Source organism: Bubalus bubalis, chromosome 4 (assembly GCF_019923935.1).
Source record: "Bubalus bubalis isolate 160015118507 breed Murrah chromosome 4, NDDB_SH_1, whole genome shotgun sequence".
In the NCBI taxonomy this organism is placed as follows: Eukaryota; Metazoa; Chordata; class Mammalia; order Artiodactyla; family Bovidae; genus Bubalus; species Bubalus bubalis.
Window position 1 is genome coordinate 11,186,888 of NC_059160.1, and position 13,263 is coordinate 11,200,150.

Below are 13,263 nucleotides of genomic sequence, written 5' to 3' on the forward strand. Positions count from 1 at the left end.
TGCAGCTGTTCCAGGGGCCTCTTCTCTCACCTCCAACACAACAGGACACCCCGAGGGGCAGGTTTTGCACGTACCCACACACCCTGCTCCGCCCCGGGAGAGGCTCACCGAGCCTTCTTTCTGAACCCAAGCTGCTCCCCAGGCAGGCCCAGGGCTGGGAGGGGCTGGCAGCAGGCTGCCCACCTACCGGTACGGGAAGCCACCCGCCTGTGTGGTTTGAAGTCTTTGATGCCCTTCCTCTTTGCATATTCTATCATCTGTGTGCCTACTTGAAATTCTACTTTCTCTCCTTAAAAGGAGGTTGTGTCCACCAGAGGAGGATGGAGAGGAGGCTCAGGGCTTTGTAACTCGGCCGTCAGCACCCCCCTGCCCCACCATGCTCGGGAGGAGAGGAAGAAGAAAGCGCCAGCTCACACGGAACCTCAGCTGTGTGGCGAGTTTGGGAAGTGGGTGCCACAGGGGCATCTACATCTGACTTGTTAAACAGCCAAACTCGAGCTTGCAGCCTGAGTGGTCCTGGGCGCCTGACACTGCAGGCGCCCAAAGCTCTACTGACCAGGCGAGGGGCAGGACGCCCAGGGTCAGCCCTTCCAGCCATGGGCATGGGCTTTGTCAGGGAACGCCACCCTGGGTCTTGCCTCATCTGCTCACTTCGGGGCTTGGGGAATCAACCCACACTCCAGTCCTTCTACAAACTCACACTTGTTCCACGTACGAAGTCTCACTGCAGCCTCTTGGAGACAGCTGTTCCAAGGTGATTTCAAGGTCACTCGAAGTGGCTGCTCTGTCTTTAGCCAAAGACTCCTGCAGCAGGAGTGGCCCCAACCACACGGCCTGCTGCAGGGACGCGGGCGTGTGGCCCAGTTCTAAGGCCCCTTGTAGCTAAGGATCCCACCGTAACCTCTCGCTGGGGCCTTGATCAGAGCTCCCAGGAGCTGGTGATCAGGAGGGACACACTGCCTCTCCACCTCCACTACATGACCTCTCCTTCCTCTCTCCCAGGGGCCTCGCCGTGGCGCCGGCCTATGTCCCGTGCAAACCCCACATCAGACTAAGGTTGGAGATGCCAACAAGCAGGGTCCTCAGGATGTTTAACAGGAACTGGCCCTCTGGTCTGATTCTCTCCCCGTGGCTTTTCAGATGGTCAAGGTCACAGTGAACTGCCACCCACAGGAAAGCTCACAGACGAAGCATCACACCACAGCACTGACAGCTCGCAGACCAGCAGGCAAGGCGCATGGCGGACACGGTGGGTGACATGCATGGGGGCCGGGCTCCGAGACGCCGGGGGTTGGGGGAGGCAGTGGGGACGTTAGGGGGGTCACAGAAGCTGAGAGCGTGGTCTGGAGGCTCGGTCTTACCATAAAGGGAGAGCATTGGGTATGTTCAGCTGGCTTTAAAGAAAGGCAGACAGAGATAAGCTGTAATGAGTCTCCCACGAAGAGGCCCGCATTCCAGGCCTCGGTGACACAGGAGCAACCCAGTGGCAGCAGAGGGCAGGAGGGCCAGGCGCGGGGCCCAGGTCTGGCAGGCGCGGGGCATGTCCGCCACCAGCTGCCACCCAGCCAGGCTCTTGGGTATTCTGCCCAGAACCATCTCTGGTGGCAGACTGACTAATTCACTCGTTATCACTGAGGTCTTCTGGATTTTGAAGGTGGATTTCGTGTATTTTTAATCAGCACTGTGTCCTGAGACAACCTCCAGGGGCTGGCACTGCACACACTTACCCAGCACTGCCAGCTGAAGCTGAAAGGCCTTGCCTGTGCCCCTGGTCGCTTTTGGCCCACAGGTATTTGAGCAAAGGAGCCCGGGGTGGTGACCCTCCAGGTTCCAGGGAGGACCAAGGTTTGGGTACACCCTGTGTGGCAGGGCCAGCCTTCGAGCTGAGGTTCCTGGTCCCTGGGTGTGGACTGTGGCCACAGGCATGAGATAACGAGTGTGGACTTGGTTTTTAAATTTGAAAGCCCTGCACACAATTGAGGACATTAGTGTTAACGGCCTGGGAAGCTGTCCTCACAGGCCTGACCACGGGCACGTTAGGGGGCAGGGGACTGGCTGCAAGGGAGCATTCCCGGCAGCCCAGAGCTGCACACGGGGAGGCACCCTGCCCTTTGGCCCCTGGACGGTCCTGCCCCCAGAGCCGCCGACTCCACCTTCACTCCACCTCCACGGCCGCCCTCCACTGTCAGAGCGTTGCTCCTGTGTTTTGTTCTCAAGGTACAAACGAGGACAACGTACAGTAGGGCTTCTGAAGGACGAAACTGTGCACAACCAGACATTTGCTCGCAGGCTGAAAATTCTTCTTGGGTAATAGATTTCTCAGCAAGTTCCTTTTTTCCCAAAGCAAGTTGGGAGGTGTCCTTTTTGCGGACTGGTGGGGACCCAGGATGAGGGACGGGAGGAGGAGGGAAGAGAGAGGACGCCGCGCTGGTCACTTATGGACCACGGCTGAGAGCTGTCCCTGCTCCCCGAGGGGCCTGGCTGCCAGGCCCACCCACGTGCCTGCAGGGGGCGGGTGTCTAAGATGTGGCCAGCAGGCCGGGATGGAACACGCAGACACAGACACACATGCACACGCATGCACGCAGGAAACTTCCGCTTGGTCAGGGGCCTGTGCCCCGCATGAACACCTAGGAGCTCCGTGTTTCAGGGGTTCTGTGGGCGAGGGGCACAAGGCCTCCATACACACTTAGGGCTGGGGCTCTGGCCACTGCTTCCGTCTGGGATGCACCCTGAAAGCCACCAGAACTGCCTATACTCCTAACACCCCTGAGCAGAGGCTTGAAGTCTTCTGGTCAACCCCAGCCTGAATGGGACCAGAAGGGCAGACTCAGAGGGCCCACCTGGGTCACCTGGCCCAGCCCAATGAGCCTTGGCGACGACAGAATTAAAACTACTTATTTTACTTCTTAAACATTCGGTATTCTTCCTTTGGGATATTAGTTTTTTTAATGTTATTTTTTTAAGCATAACTTTTTTCTTTTTTTTTTTTTCCTGTGCTGCCCAGAACGTGGGACCCTAGTTTCCTGGCCAGGGATCAGATCCATGTCCCCTGCAGGACTCTGGGGGCTGAACTGGGGAGCCCCGTTTGTGCTGGCAGTCATGCAGGGAGCGGCTGGAGCCTCAGGAGCCGCACTGTTGTTCATCTGCAGCCTGCCGGCCTGCCGTGTGCTGTTACCTGCAGAATTCACACTACACGGAGATCACCAGGATTGTTTTATCTTCCTTGGGAGGAACAGTCATTCAAGCAGACAACCAACAAGAGGAGCTCGAACAAAGTCAGTTCGTCAGGAGCACTCACAACAACACAAAGTCCCGTATGTGGGTGGTGTGGGGTGGGGCAGACAGACACACAGAGACAGAGACAGACAGAGATGGACACAGTGAGCCTGACGGGTGGAGAAGAAATAGACTCAAGGAAACGAATAAGCAGAAGCAGGAAGTGACATGAGAGAGTGAGTGCTCTGGGGGCGTGGTCAGTGTTTTGGGGCCAGAGATTGGCTCCCTCACTTGCTCCACGAGCTTAGGGAATAGTTGAGGTCCCTCCCCTGTGGATGGTCTCTGGCTGAGCTGGCTGCTGGGGACGGGCATCACCTGCTGACTGGAGGGCTGGCCGTGTGGCCGAACAGGGCTCTGCCCTGCCTGCTTCCTTCTGTCCAGTCCTCTGATTTAGGGCAAAGGAGGGGGGTTGAAGGGCTTCCTTGGTGGCACTAGTGATAAGGGATCCACCTGCCAATGTAGGAGATGTAAGAGATGCGGGTTTGATCTCTAGGTCGGGAAGATCCCCTGGAGGAAGAAATGGCTACCCACTCCAGTATCCCTGCCTGGAGAACCCCATGGACAGTGGAGCCTGGCAGGCTACAGTCCACGGGGTCGCAGAGTTGGACACGACTGAAGAAACAGACCACGCACGCACAGGGGGTTGTATGTGGAAAGAAAAACTAAGAATGGGGCAGGAGAGGAAAGGAAATGAGATGGGGAACACATGTACACTCATGGCTGATTGACGTCAATGTATGGCAAAAACCACTACAATGTAAAGTAGCCTCCAATTAAAATAAATTGATTAAAAAAAAAGAAAGGAAATTAGAAGATGACAGAAAGGGAAAGGGTTTTGGTCAGAAGGCTCAGAGCGAGCGGGTCCCCGTCAGGTCCTGGCTGTTGGGACGCTGGACAGCTAATGTGGCCAGGCTGAGAACCCCCTCCAGGGGCCTCTTGGCTCAGGCCCGAGGGAAGGATCTTCCTCCAGGCCTTGGCTTTGGGACACTCTCTGCCCCCACCCTCGGAGAAGGCAATGGCATCCCACTCCAGTACTCTTGCCTAGAAAATCCCATGGATGGAGGAGCCTGGTAGGCTGCAGTCCATGGGGTTGCTAGAGTCGGACACGAATGAGCGACTTCACTTTCACTTTTCACTTTCATGCATTGGAGAAGGAAATGGCAACCCACTCCACCCACTCCAGTGTTCTTGCCTGGAGAATCCCAGGGATGGCGGAGCCTGGTGGGCTGCCATCTATGGGGTTGCACAGAGTCGGACACGACTGAAGTGACTTAGCAGCAGCAGCAGCTGCCCCCACCCTGGAGGCCTCATCAATTTGCTGCCCAGCACATGGACCTCATTCTGCAGGCGGAGGCTAGGCTCAGGAAGCAGCTCCCCGCGTCCAACTGGACTGCAGCTTGTCGGTGGCCCACTCACGGCTGGTGAGCAGGGCTCTGCTCAACCTCTCGGGGCCAGCTTCACTTACAAGTGGAGGAGAAAGTGCCCTTCGGGACAGGGGGAGGCCAAGGTCCACCTTCTCACTAGGGGTCGTGCTCCTGAAGGCCTTACGTCCACGCCCAAAGCGCTTCTCTAGGTCTAGCCTCACCTCCGTTCTTTTAAAGGCAGTGTTACTTCCTGGCAGGCAGCTTCCTGAGTCAATACCGCCCTCTGTGACCAGTGTTTTGGGAACAAGGCGCCTTGGTGGCTTGTTGGGGGCACTGGGTGGGGGTGGTGCTGAGGAGGGGAGGGGCTTGAAGGGGCTCCAGGAGCGGGGGTGGGGGCGGCACAGGAAGGTGGCAAGGATCATGGCTCCCCCCTCGGCTTGGCCCGAGACCACCAGTCTGATTTAATCGACCTCAGAAGCAACCCAGGCCAGGCAGACCACTGCCATCTGGACACTGACGTCTGTTCTGGCCCCTCGGCCGTGGTGGGGGCAGGGAAGCTGGGCAGGGAGCCAGGCGTGGGCTGCGGGTTGGGTGGAGGGAGGGAGGCTCTGACTCAGCCCAAGGGGGTGGGCGTGCAGTAGATGCTCTGACTCAGGACATGGCCAAAGTGGGAGCCAGTGAGGGCAGTTGTTGGAAGCCAGGCCCGTGGGTCTGTGGTTAAAAGACCACTGGTTCCAGGAGTCAGGTGGGCAGCACCCACCTGGGGCCCCAGCATGCATCCTGGAAGCTCTGAGCCGAGTCCTGTCCCTTCCATGTCCCCTCCGCCCACTTTCTCTTCCTGTCCAGCAGGCAGTGTGTGTGTGGGGCGGTGCTCCACACTTCCTGTGCCCTTTGGTCTCCAAGCCCCACTGGCCCACAGTCCCGGCATCCAAGCATCCCCACGTGAGTGTTCTGACTCCATGACCCCCGATCTCCACATGTGGACCTGCCAGGAGGTGTCCAGCCCCGAGGTGAGTTGTTGCTCTCGGTCACATGGCTTCCTTGTCCCCAACTAGGGACACCTGTGTTCCTGACGAAGGACCTGGGCCTCCTAACACTTCCTGTCAGCAGGGGAGGAAGGTTGCAGGGTGGGGGGCGGCTGGCTGAATCCCTGGAAGCTTCCACGGATTTCCTTCTGGAAAAAGAATTCCAGACTTGAGGGATAGAGGAGGAGCGGGGGCTTCCTCAGGGACACGAGGAGGAGGTGCCGTGTTGGGAGGGGCTAGGCAGCTGGGCCACAGACATGGACAGCTGGGGCCCGGGGCCTCCTCTGGTCACTTCGTGGGATCCAAGGCATCTCCCAGAGCAAGGGGGTTGTCCTGAGCCAGAGGCCTCATGTCTGGATGGCTGTGTCCCCCTTCCAAATGGTGGAGTGGCTTCATCCTTGGTTCCTGTGCACAGCAAACAGGTCCCTAGACCATGGACACCTCTTCATAAAGGTGCCAAAATCTCCCCTTCGTGCTCAGGGGAAGCCCCAAATCTGGTGCTCTCCCTGACCCCCGCCCCGCTCGTCCTGCCCAGGGACCCACAAGAGCATTGCCTCACTTCTTTCAGGTCTTTGTTGTTGTTGCTCAGTCGCTCAGTCATGTCTCTTTGTGACCCCATGGACTGCAGCACGCCAGTCTTCCCTGTCCTTCACCATCTCCCAGAGCCTGCTCAAACTCATGTCCATCGAGTTGATGCCATCCAATCATCTCATCCTCTGTCGTCTCCTTTTCCTCCTGCCTTCAATCTTTCCCAGCATCAGTGTCTTTTCCAATGAGTTGGCTCTTTGCATCAGGTGGTCAAAGTATTGGAGCTTCAGCATCAGTCCTTCCAATGAATATTCAGAGTTGATTTCATTTAGGATTGACTAGTTTGATCTTGTGTCCAAGGGGCTCTCAAGAGTTTTCTCCAGCACCACAATTCGAAAGCATTAATGCTTCAGCGTTCAGTCTTCTTTAGGGTCCAACTCTCACATCCATACATCACTACTGGAAAAACCATAGCTTTGACTATATACACCTTTGTCTATAGAGTGATGTCTCTGCTTTTTAATACTCTGTCTAGGTTTGTTATAGCTTTTCATCCAAGTAGCAGTGCATTTTCTTTCAATTTTTAGGTCTTTGCTTTGTTTAGATTCACCTCTTCACTACAGCTCATCTTCTGAGAACAGCACCTGTCTTCTCTGCTCCCCACTTTCTGATCCCCTCACTTGGTACTTCTCATCTTTTGCATACCGTCAGACTTCCTGGCTTTCTGTGCCTGATTGTCCCCTGGCCCTAGGATGCTGGCTTTTGAGGACGGGTTTCTGTTTGGTCCACAACGGATCCCAGGTGCCCGGCACACAGAAGGCAATGACGGTTCCTAGGAAGTTCACCTCCCTAGGGGGCACCAGAGCCTGCAGAGGTGGGAGGATGGAGCTGTTGAAGAGAAGGGGGTGAATCTGAACCTGGGGAGTATCTAGAGGGATGAAGACAGCATCTGGTGATTTCAGGAAAGACAGTCAAAGATGAAGAGTTACAGGTGAGGAGCCTCCAGAAATCCTAAGGCTGGAATAGGACGTTCATCCCAGAAGGGAGGTCTGGTGAAGAAAGCAGGACTAGAAAACTCAAGGTGGGGGGCGGAGCTGGAGCAGTACCCAGCAAAGTCCTGGTGCCGAGCTCTTCCCTGGCCCAGGGAGCGCCAGGCCCCAAGCTGCCTGTGGCAGGAGGCAGACCTGCAGTAGAGGGCCCTGCGTGGGGATGAAGTGCCGCTGCTCCTGTAACTGGACCCCATGATCCTGGCTGCTGTCCAGGTGCAGGGCTATGTCCCTGCTATGGGCCAGGCCTGTCTGGCTTGAGTTACAGGCAGTGGTCAGTGAGCTTGCCTTGACCCCGCCACACCCATCAACCAAGAGTCCAGTGTATCTGGGAACAAGGGCTGTGAGTCTGTGATTGGCAGGTGTGTTGGCAGGGAGCTTGGAAAGAATGTCCTTGGCTTGGTGCCATGTTCTCTCCCCTTCAACAGTGCTCTACAGTGTATGCCAGGCTTCTACATGAATGCTCTTAGCTGAGCTTCAATACCTGGCAGTAATATCATGCTCCCCAGACCGTGGAGGAGCAGTGTTAAGACTCCAGTACTTGGTCTGACCTGCGTCCAGCCCTCTCCTCTGGCCCCTTGCCTGGGGTGACAAGGTGCATCTCCTAACTGCATGTGTGGGAGGAAAAGGAAACAGTGGGGGTTGCATGGAGGGTCTCCAGCCCCCGCTTTGCTCTCCATTACAGGCACTGTCCCCGTTCTATCTCCAGACCACCCTCCCCATGACTTCTGACAGACTCCTCCATCTATGGAGTGAGGCGCATCTCCATGTGGGTGAAGGAAGGCTGGGAGGAGCTGAGTGGCTTCCAGCCGGAAGGGACGCTGGCTGTAACTTCTTGGTTTTGAAAATAAAAAACCTCCTGTAGTTCTTTAGGATATAAACCATGGAACATATGGGCTGAGCCAATCCTGGCCAGCAGGAGGCCATGCACGAGAGGGGGATGTGGGATTCATGTGTTAACAAAGGGCACTGCGGACTGGACAGACAGCAGCGCTAGCCTCAGGTGTGGGGAGCCAGCCACCTTGGGAGGCCTGGGCTCCAGTTGAGGGGCGGGAAAGGCACTGACAGGCTGCACCTTCACCTATGCTCAATTTCACCTGTGCTCAACCTCACCTGTGCCCCAGTCTCACCTGGCACCCTCACCTGTACCCCGCCCTCACCTGTGTCACACCTTTACTTATGCCCCGCCCTCACCTATGCCATACCCTCACCTGTGCCCTGCCGTAACCTGTGCCCTGGCCAATGGGGATGATCACCCTTGACTGTTACGCTCATGGGGGATGGACTCCAGAGCTGGAGGCCATGACGAATTGTAAATGGAAACCGTTGTACAGATGGAGGTTCTGCATGTGATGCCACTCGCCAGTCCTGGGGTCCTGCACCACCCCAACCCCAACAGCCAATTTTTGGGGTAGAAATTTTATATTCTAGAAATTTTTCCTTTGTCTTTACTTTTTGTTTAAAAACAGCAGTCAGTTCAGTCACTTAGTCATGTCTGACTCTTTGTGACCCCATGAACTGCAGCACACCAGGCTTCCCTGTCCTTCACTATTTCCCTGAGTTTCCTCAAACTCATGTCCATTGAGTCGGTGATGCCATCCAATCATCTCATCCTCTGTTGTCCCCTTTTCCTCCTGCATTCAATCTTTCCCAGCACCAGAGTCTTTTCCAATGAGTCAGTTCTTTACATTAGGTGGCCAAAGTATTGGAGCTTCAGTTTTAGCATCAGTCCTTCCAATAAATATTCAGGACTGATTTCCTTTAGGACTGACTGGTTTGATATCCTTCCTGTCCAAGGACTCTCAAGATTCTTCTTCAGCACCACAGTTCAAAAGCATCAATTCTTCCATGCTCAGCCTTCTTTATGGTCCAACTTTCACATCCATATGTGACTACCAGAAAAACCACAGCTTTGACTAGACAGATCTTTGTTGGTAAAGTAGTCTCTGCTTTTTAATATGCTGTCTAGGTTTGTCATAGCTTTTCTTCCAAGGAGCAAGCATCTTTTAATTTCATGGCTGCAGTCACCATCTGCAGTGATTTTGGAGAAAATAAAGTCTCTCACTGCTTCCATTGTTTCCCCATCTATTTGCCATGAAGTGATGGGACCAGATGCCATGATCTTAGTTTTTTGAATATTGGAATTTTAAGCCAGATTTTTCACTCTCATATTTCACTTTGATCAAGAGGCTTTTTAGTTCTTCTTTGCTTTCTGCCACAAAGGTGGTGTCATCTGCATATCTGAGGTTATTGATATTTCTCCTGGCAATCCTGATTCCAGCTTGTGCTTCATCCAGCCTGGCATTTCACCTGATGTACTCTGATATAAGTTAAATAAACAAGATAACAATATGCAGCCTTGACATACTCCTTTCCCAATTTGGAACCAGTCCATTGTTCCACGTTCAGTTCTAACTGCTGCTCTTGACCTGCATACAGATTTATCAGGAGGCAGGTAAGGTGGTCTGGTATTCCCATCTCTTTAAGAATGTTCCACAGTTTGTTGTGACCCACACAGTCAAAGGCTTTGGTGTAGTCAATGAAGCAGAAGTGGATGTTTTTCTGGAATTCTCTTGCTTTTTCTATGGTCCAACGGATGTTGGCAATTTGATCTCTGGTTCCCCTGCCTTTTCTAAATCCAGCTTGAACATTTGGAAATTCTCAGTTCATGTACTGTTGAAGCCTCACTTGGAGAATTTTGAGCATTACTTTGCTAGCGTGTGAGATGAGTGCAACTGTGTGGCAGTTTGAGCATTCTTTGGCATTGGAATGAAAACTCACCTTTTCCAGTCTTGTGGCCACTGCTGAGTTTTCCAAATTTGCTGGCATATCAAGTGCAGGACTTTAACAGCATCATCTTTTAGGAATTGAAATAGTTCAGCTGGAATTACATGACTTCCACTAGCTTTGTTTGTAGTGATGCTTCCTAAGGACCACTGACTTCGCACTCCAGGCTGCTGGCTATAGGTGAGGATCACACCATCATGGTTATCTGGGTCATGAAGATCTTTTTTGTATAGTTCTGTGTATTCTTATCACCTCTTCTTAATATCTTCCGCTTCTGTTAGGTTCATACCATTTCTGTCCTTTATTGTGCCCATCTTTGCATGAAATGCTCCCTTGGTAGCTCTAATTTTCTTGAACAGATCTCTAGTCTTTCCCATTCTGTTGTTTTCCTCTAGTTCTTTGCATTGATCTCTTAGGAAGGCTTTCTTTTCTCTCCTTGCTAGTTTTTGGAATTCTGCATTCAGATGGATATATCTCTCCTTTCCTCCTTTGCCTTTCCTTTTTGTGTGTGTAAATGCATGTGCACAGAAAGAAACCAGCAGGCTGAGTGATGACATGGGCCTGGCCACCATGGCCTCCTGGCCTGACCCCAGAAGACCCTGGGACTGGGTGCGTCTTGTGCGCCAGGGGCCTGTCTGCTGTTGCCTTCCTGCCCTTGGTTCCTGCAGACCCCCAGAAGCAGGCCCACCCTGATCTTCCCTGGTCTCCCCCAAGAGGGCCCCTTGGTCTGAGCACAGGGCCCTGGTCAGGGATATGCACGTGCAGGTATCCAAGAGCCCCTGGGGTACAACCTGGGGCCACATGGAGGTGTGGGGAGTGGTGCGAGGGAGAAGAGGCCTAGGTTGGGGGGAGCTCAGTTTTCTTGTGCTCCAATGATTTACTGGATAAGGTCAAGGAAGTGAGTGTACACGGGAGTTTACACATACACACACACACACACACACATGCACACATCACAAGACAAAGACGACCCCAGGGGATCCCTGAGACAGAGGGGCATATCTGGGCAGTGGGTCAAGCAGGAGGGGTGCAGTTGACAGCAGGATGTAATGGCCTCCTCCCAGCATCCACCCCCGGGAAGGGGCAGACAGGTTTCTGACGGGGAATCAGGACAAGAAGTAATGTCAGTTCAATGACTGGCAGCCAGCTTTGGGGTGGAGGGGCGGGTAAGGACTGGGGTAGAGGGGCTGACGGTCATGGGGGGTTTCTGACACCTTAGATCAGAACCCTTCAGCATCTGCTCTGAGCTGTTACTCAACGGTTCAGTGCATCAACATTTGTGCAAACATTATCAAGTCTCTTAACCAATGAAAAACCATGACAAGGAACTAAACCACACATGTTAAAGACCAGCCACAAGAGGGCTTGCCTACAGATAGAGAGAGAAGGTTGAGCATGCCGGGGACAGACGAGCGTGTGCAGGGGTTGAAGACTGTCTAGGAGGGGCAGCTCCCAGGAGCAGGTGCAGGAGGCCCTGGAGCCAGGCTGGGGGGCGGGCCAGGGAGAGCCAGGCAGGGGCAAGGCTGGTCCTCAGGGCAGGTTCATGTGGGGCCAGGTGCTCCACAGTAAGCAGAAGGGTGAGGGGTGGGGGGGGGGAGGAACCCTCTCCAGAGAAGAGGGATACAAGTGTTCTCCCAGTAAAGGGCCCTTCCAGAGTGAATACAGGGCGGGGTGCGCTGAGAGGGCTGGCCAAGTGGGAGCCTCTGCCTGCCCAGGATCCTCAGAAGAGGCTTTTCCCGGATGCTGGAGCAGGAAGGGGCTGGGTCCCTGCCCCGGCAGCTGCCCAGGGGTTGTAAACAGCCCTCCATCGCCTTACTCTGGGGTCCCGGGGCTGCGTCCTCCTAGACAGTGTGCATCATGCCAGGCTGATTGTAAAGAGGAGAGGAAAGGATGCAGGAATCAGAACTCAGAAGGAGAGGAGGGCCTAACTCGTTCCAAATGTTAAAAAAAGAGAATAAAGAAATCTCAAAATAAAGCAACAGGAAAAAAATCCTTTAAACCAATTTAAACAAACAAATGAGAATAACGGAGAGAAATGAGCTGGGAGGAGGACAGGAGGCGAAGGAGAGCGATGGGGGTGAGCGTGAGGCAGGCACGGCGTCACAGGGCGGGACGCCGGTACTTACGTTTACCTCGGTGATGGCTATATCAACAATGCTACCCACAACAATCAAGGCGTCAAATGTGTTCCATGCATCACAGAAATAGTGCTGCATGGGCAGAGGAGCCGAGGGAGGGAGGGAGAGAAAAACCAGCGACAAAGGAAACAAAACAAAAGGAAGAGGAAAATGAAAACAAAACAAAAAAAAGCATGAAAGGAAGGAGAGAAGAGAAAAAAATGAGAAAAGAAAGAGGTTATGTGGGCATACTGGACCCCTTACCACTCCACAGTTCTGGAGGTGCATACCTGCACCCGTTGCTCACGGAGCCTGACAAAAGTGGGTTAGTCGGGGGCCGGGTGGGTGTCCGGGAGGAGCGGGAGCCTTTGCCCGGCCCGGCGGAGTGGGGATAGTTGGGGGGCTCACGTCCCCCAGGACGGCGGCAGGTGCGAGAGAAAGCATGACTGGAGCGGGTAAAACAGGAAACCAAAAAATAAACTGAAGGAGGTGAAGAGAGAGGGGGGCACGGAGGCGTCCTGGGCAGAGTCATACTCACATTCGTCTCACTGAGAATGACGTCAATTACGCTGCCAATTACGATCAGGAAGTCAAAGACATTCCAGGGGTCACTAAAGTAGCCCTACACGGGGCGGCAGGACGGGAGTGAAAAGGAAGGTTAGACAGACAGGCACAGAGCCCGCGGGGCCGCCCGGCGCTGCTGGAGTCCGAGCCCAGGAGGGGCGGCCGGCCCACCCCCCCACCTGCCTTCCCGGGTGCCCCTCCTCAGACCCGGCCCCTGGCCACCCTTCCTGCGTCCCCAGCACCTTCCAGGCCTCCGACTCTTTTGTCTGAGGGCTGCTTGCTGGGATGGAGGTGACACGGGGCAGGGCCCTTGAGGCGTGATCTGGGAATCACAAGCAGCATCGGTGTGGTCCAGGTGGGTGGCCAGGCCCTTGGGCTTGGTGGTGACTCAGGTAGAGCTCGCGATGACGAGGGGACCACGTCATCAGAGCAGCATCTACAACCAGGTCACCCTCGTGCCAGCCCCAGACGGGCATTAGCCCTGGATCTGCCTCTGTCCAGAGGCTTTCTTCACTTCAAGGGGATGGAGGCTGGGTCAGGCCCAAAGCCTGGA

At 54.6% G+C, this 13,263-nt stretch overlaps 1 protein-coding gene across 14 annotated transcripts in view; it reads right to left on the reverse strand.

The window, feature by feature from the left end:
- Positions 1-13,263, reverse strand: part of CACNA1C (calcium voltage-gated channel subunit alpha1 C) — a 463,540-nt gene that overhangs the window by 28,686 nt on the left and 421,591 nt on the right. For 4 of the 14 annotated variants that reach the window (XM_044940912.2, XM_025282942.3, XM_044940915.2 and 1 more), the window contains 3 exons: positions 12,685-12,768; positions 12,156-12,239; positions 1,362-1,394 (listed from right to left, as the gene is read on the reverse strand). In XM_044940912.2, the coding sequence (XP_044796847.1) occupies positions 1,362-1,394; positions 12,156-12,239; positions 12,685-12,768 (201 nt within the window). The remainder of the gene's footprint in view (positions 1-1,361; positions 1,395-12,155; positions 12,240-12,684; positions 12,769-13,263) is intronic. The other 10 variants (XM_025282924.3, XM_025282923.3, XM_025282928.3 and 7 more) reach the window with 7 other exon arrangements.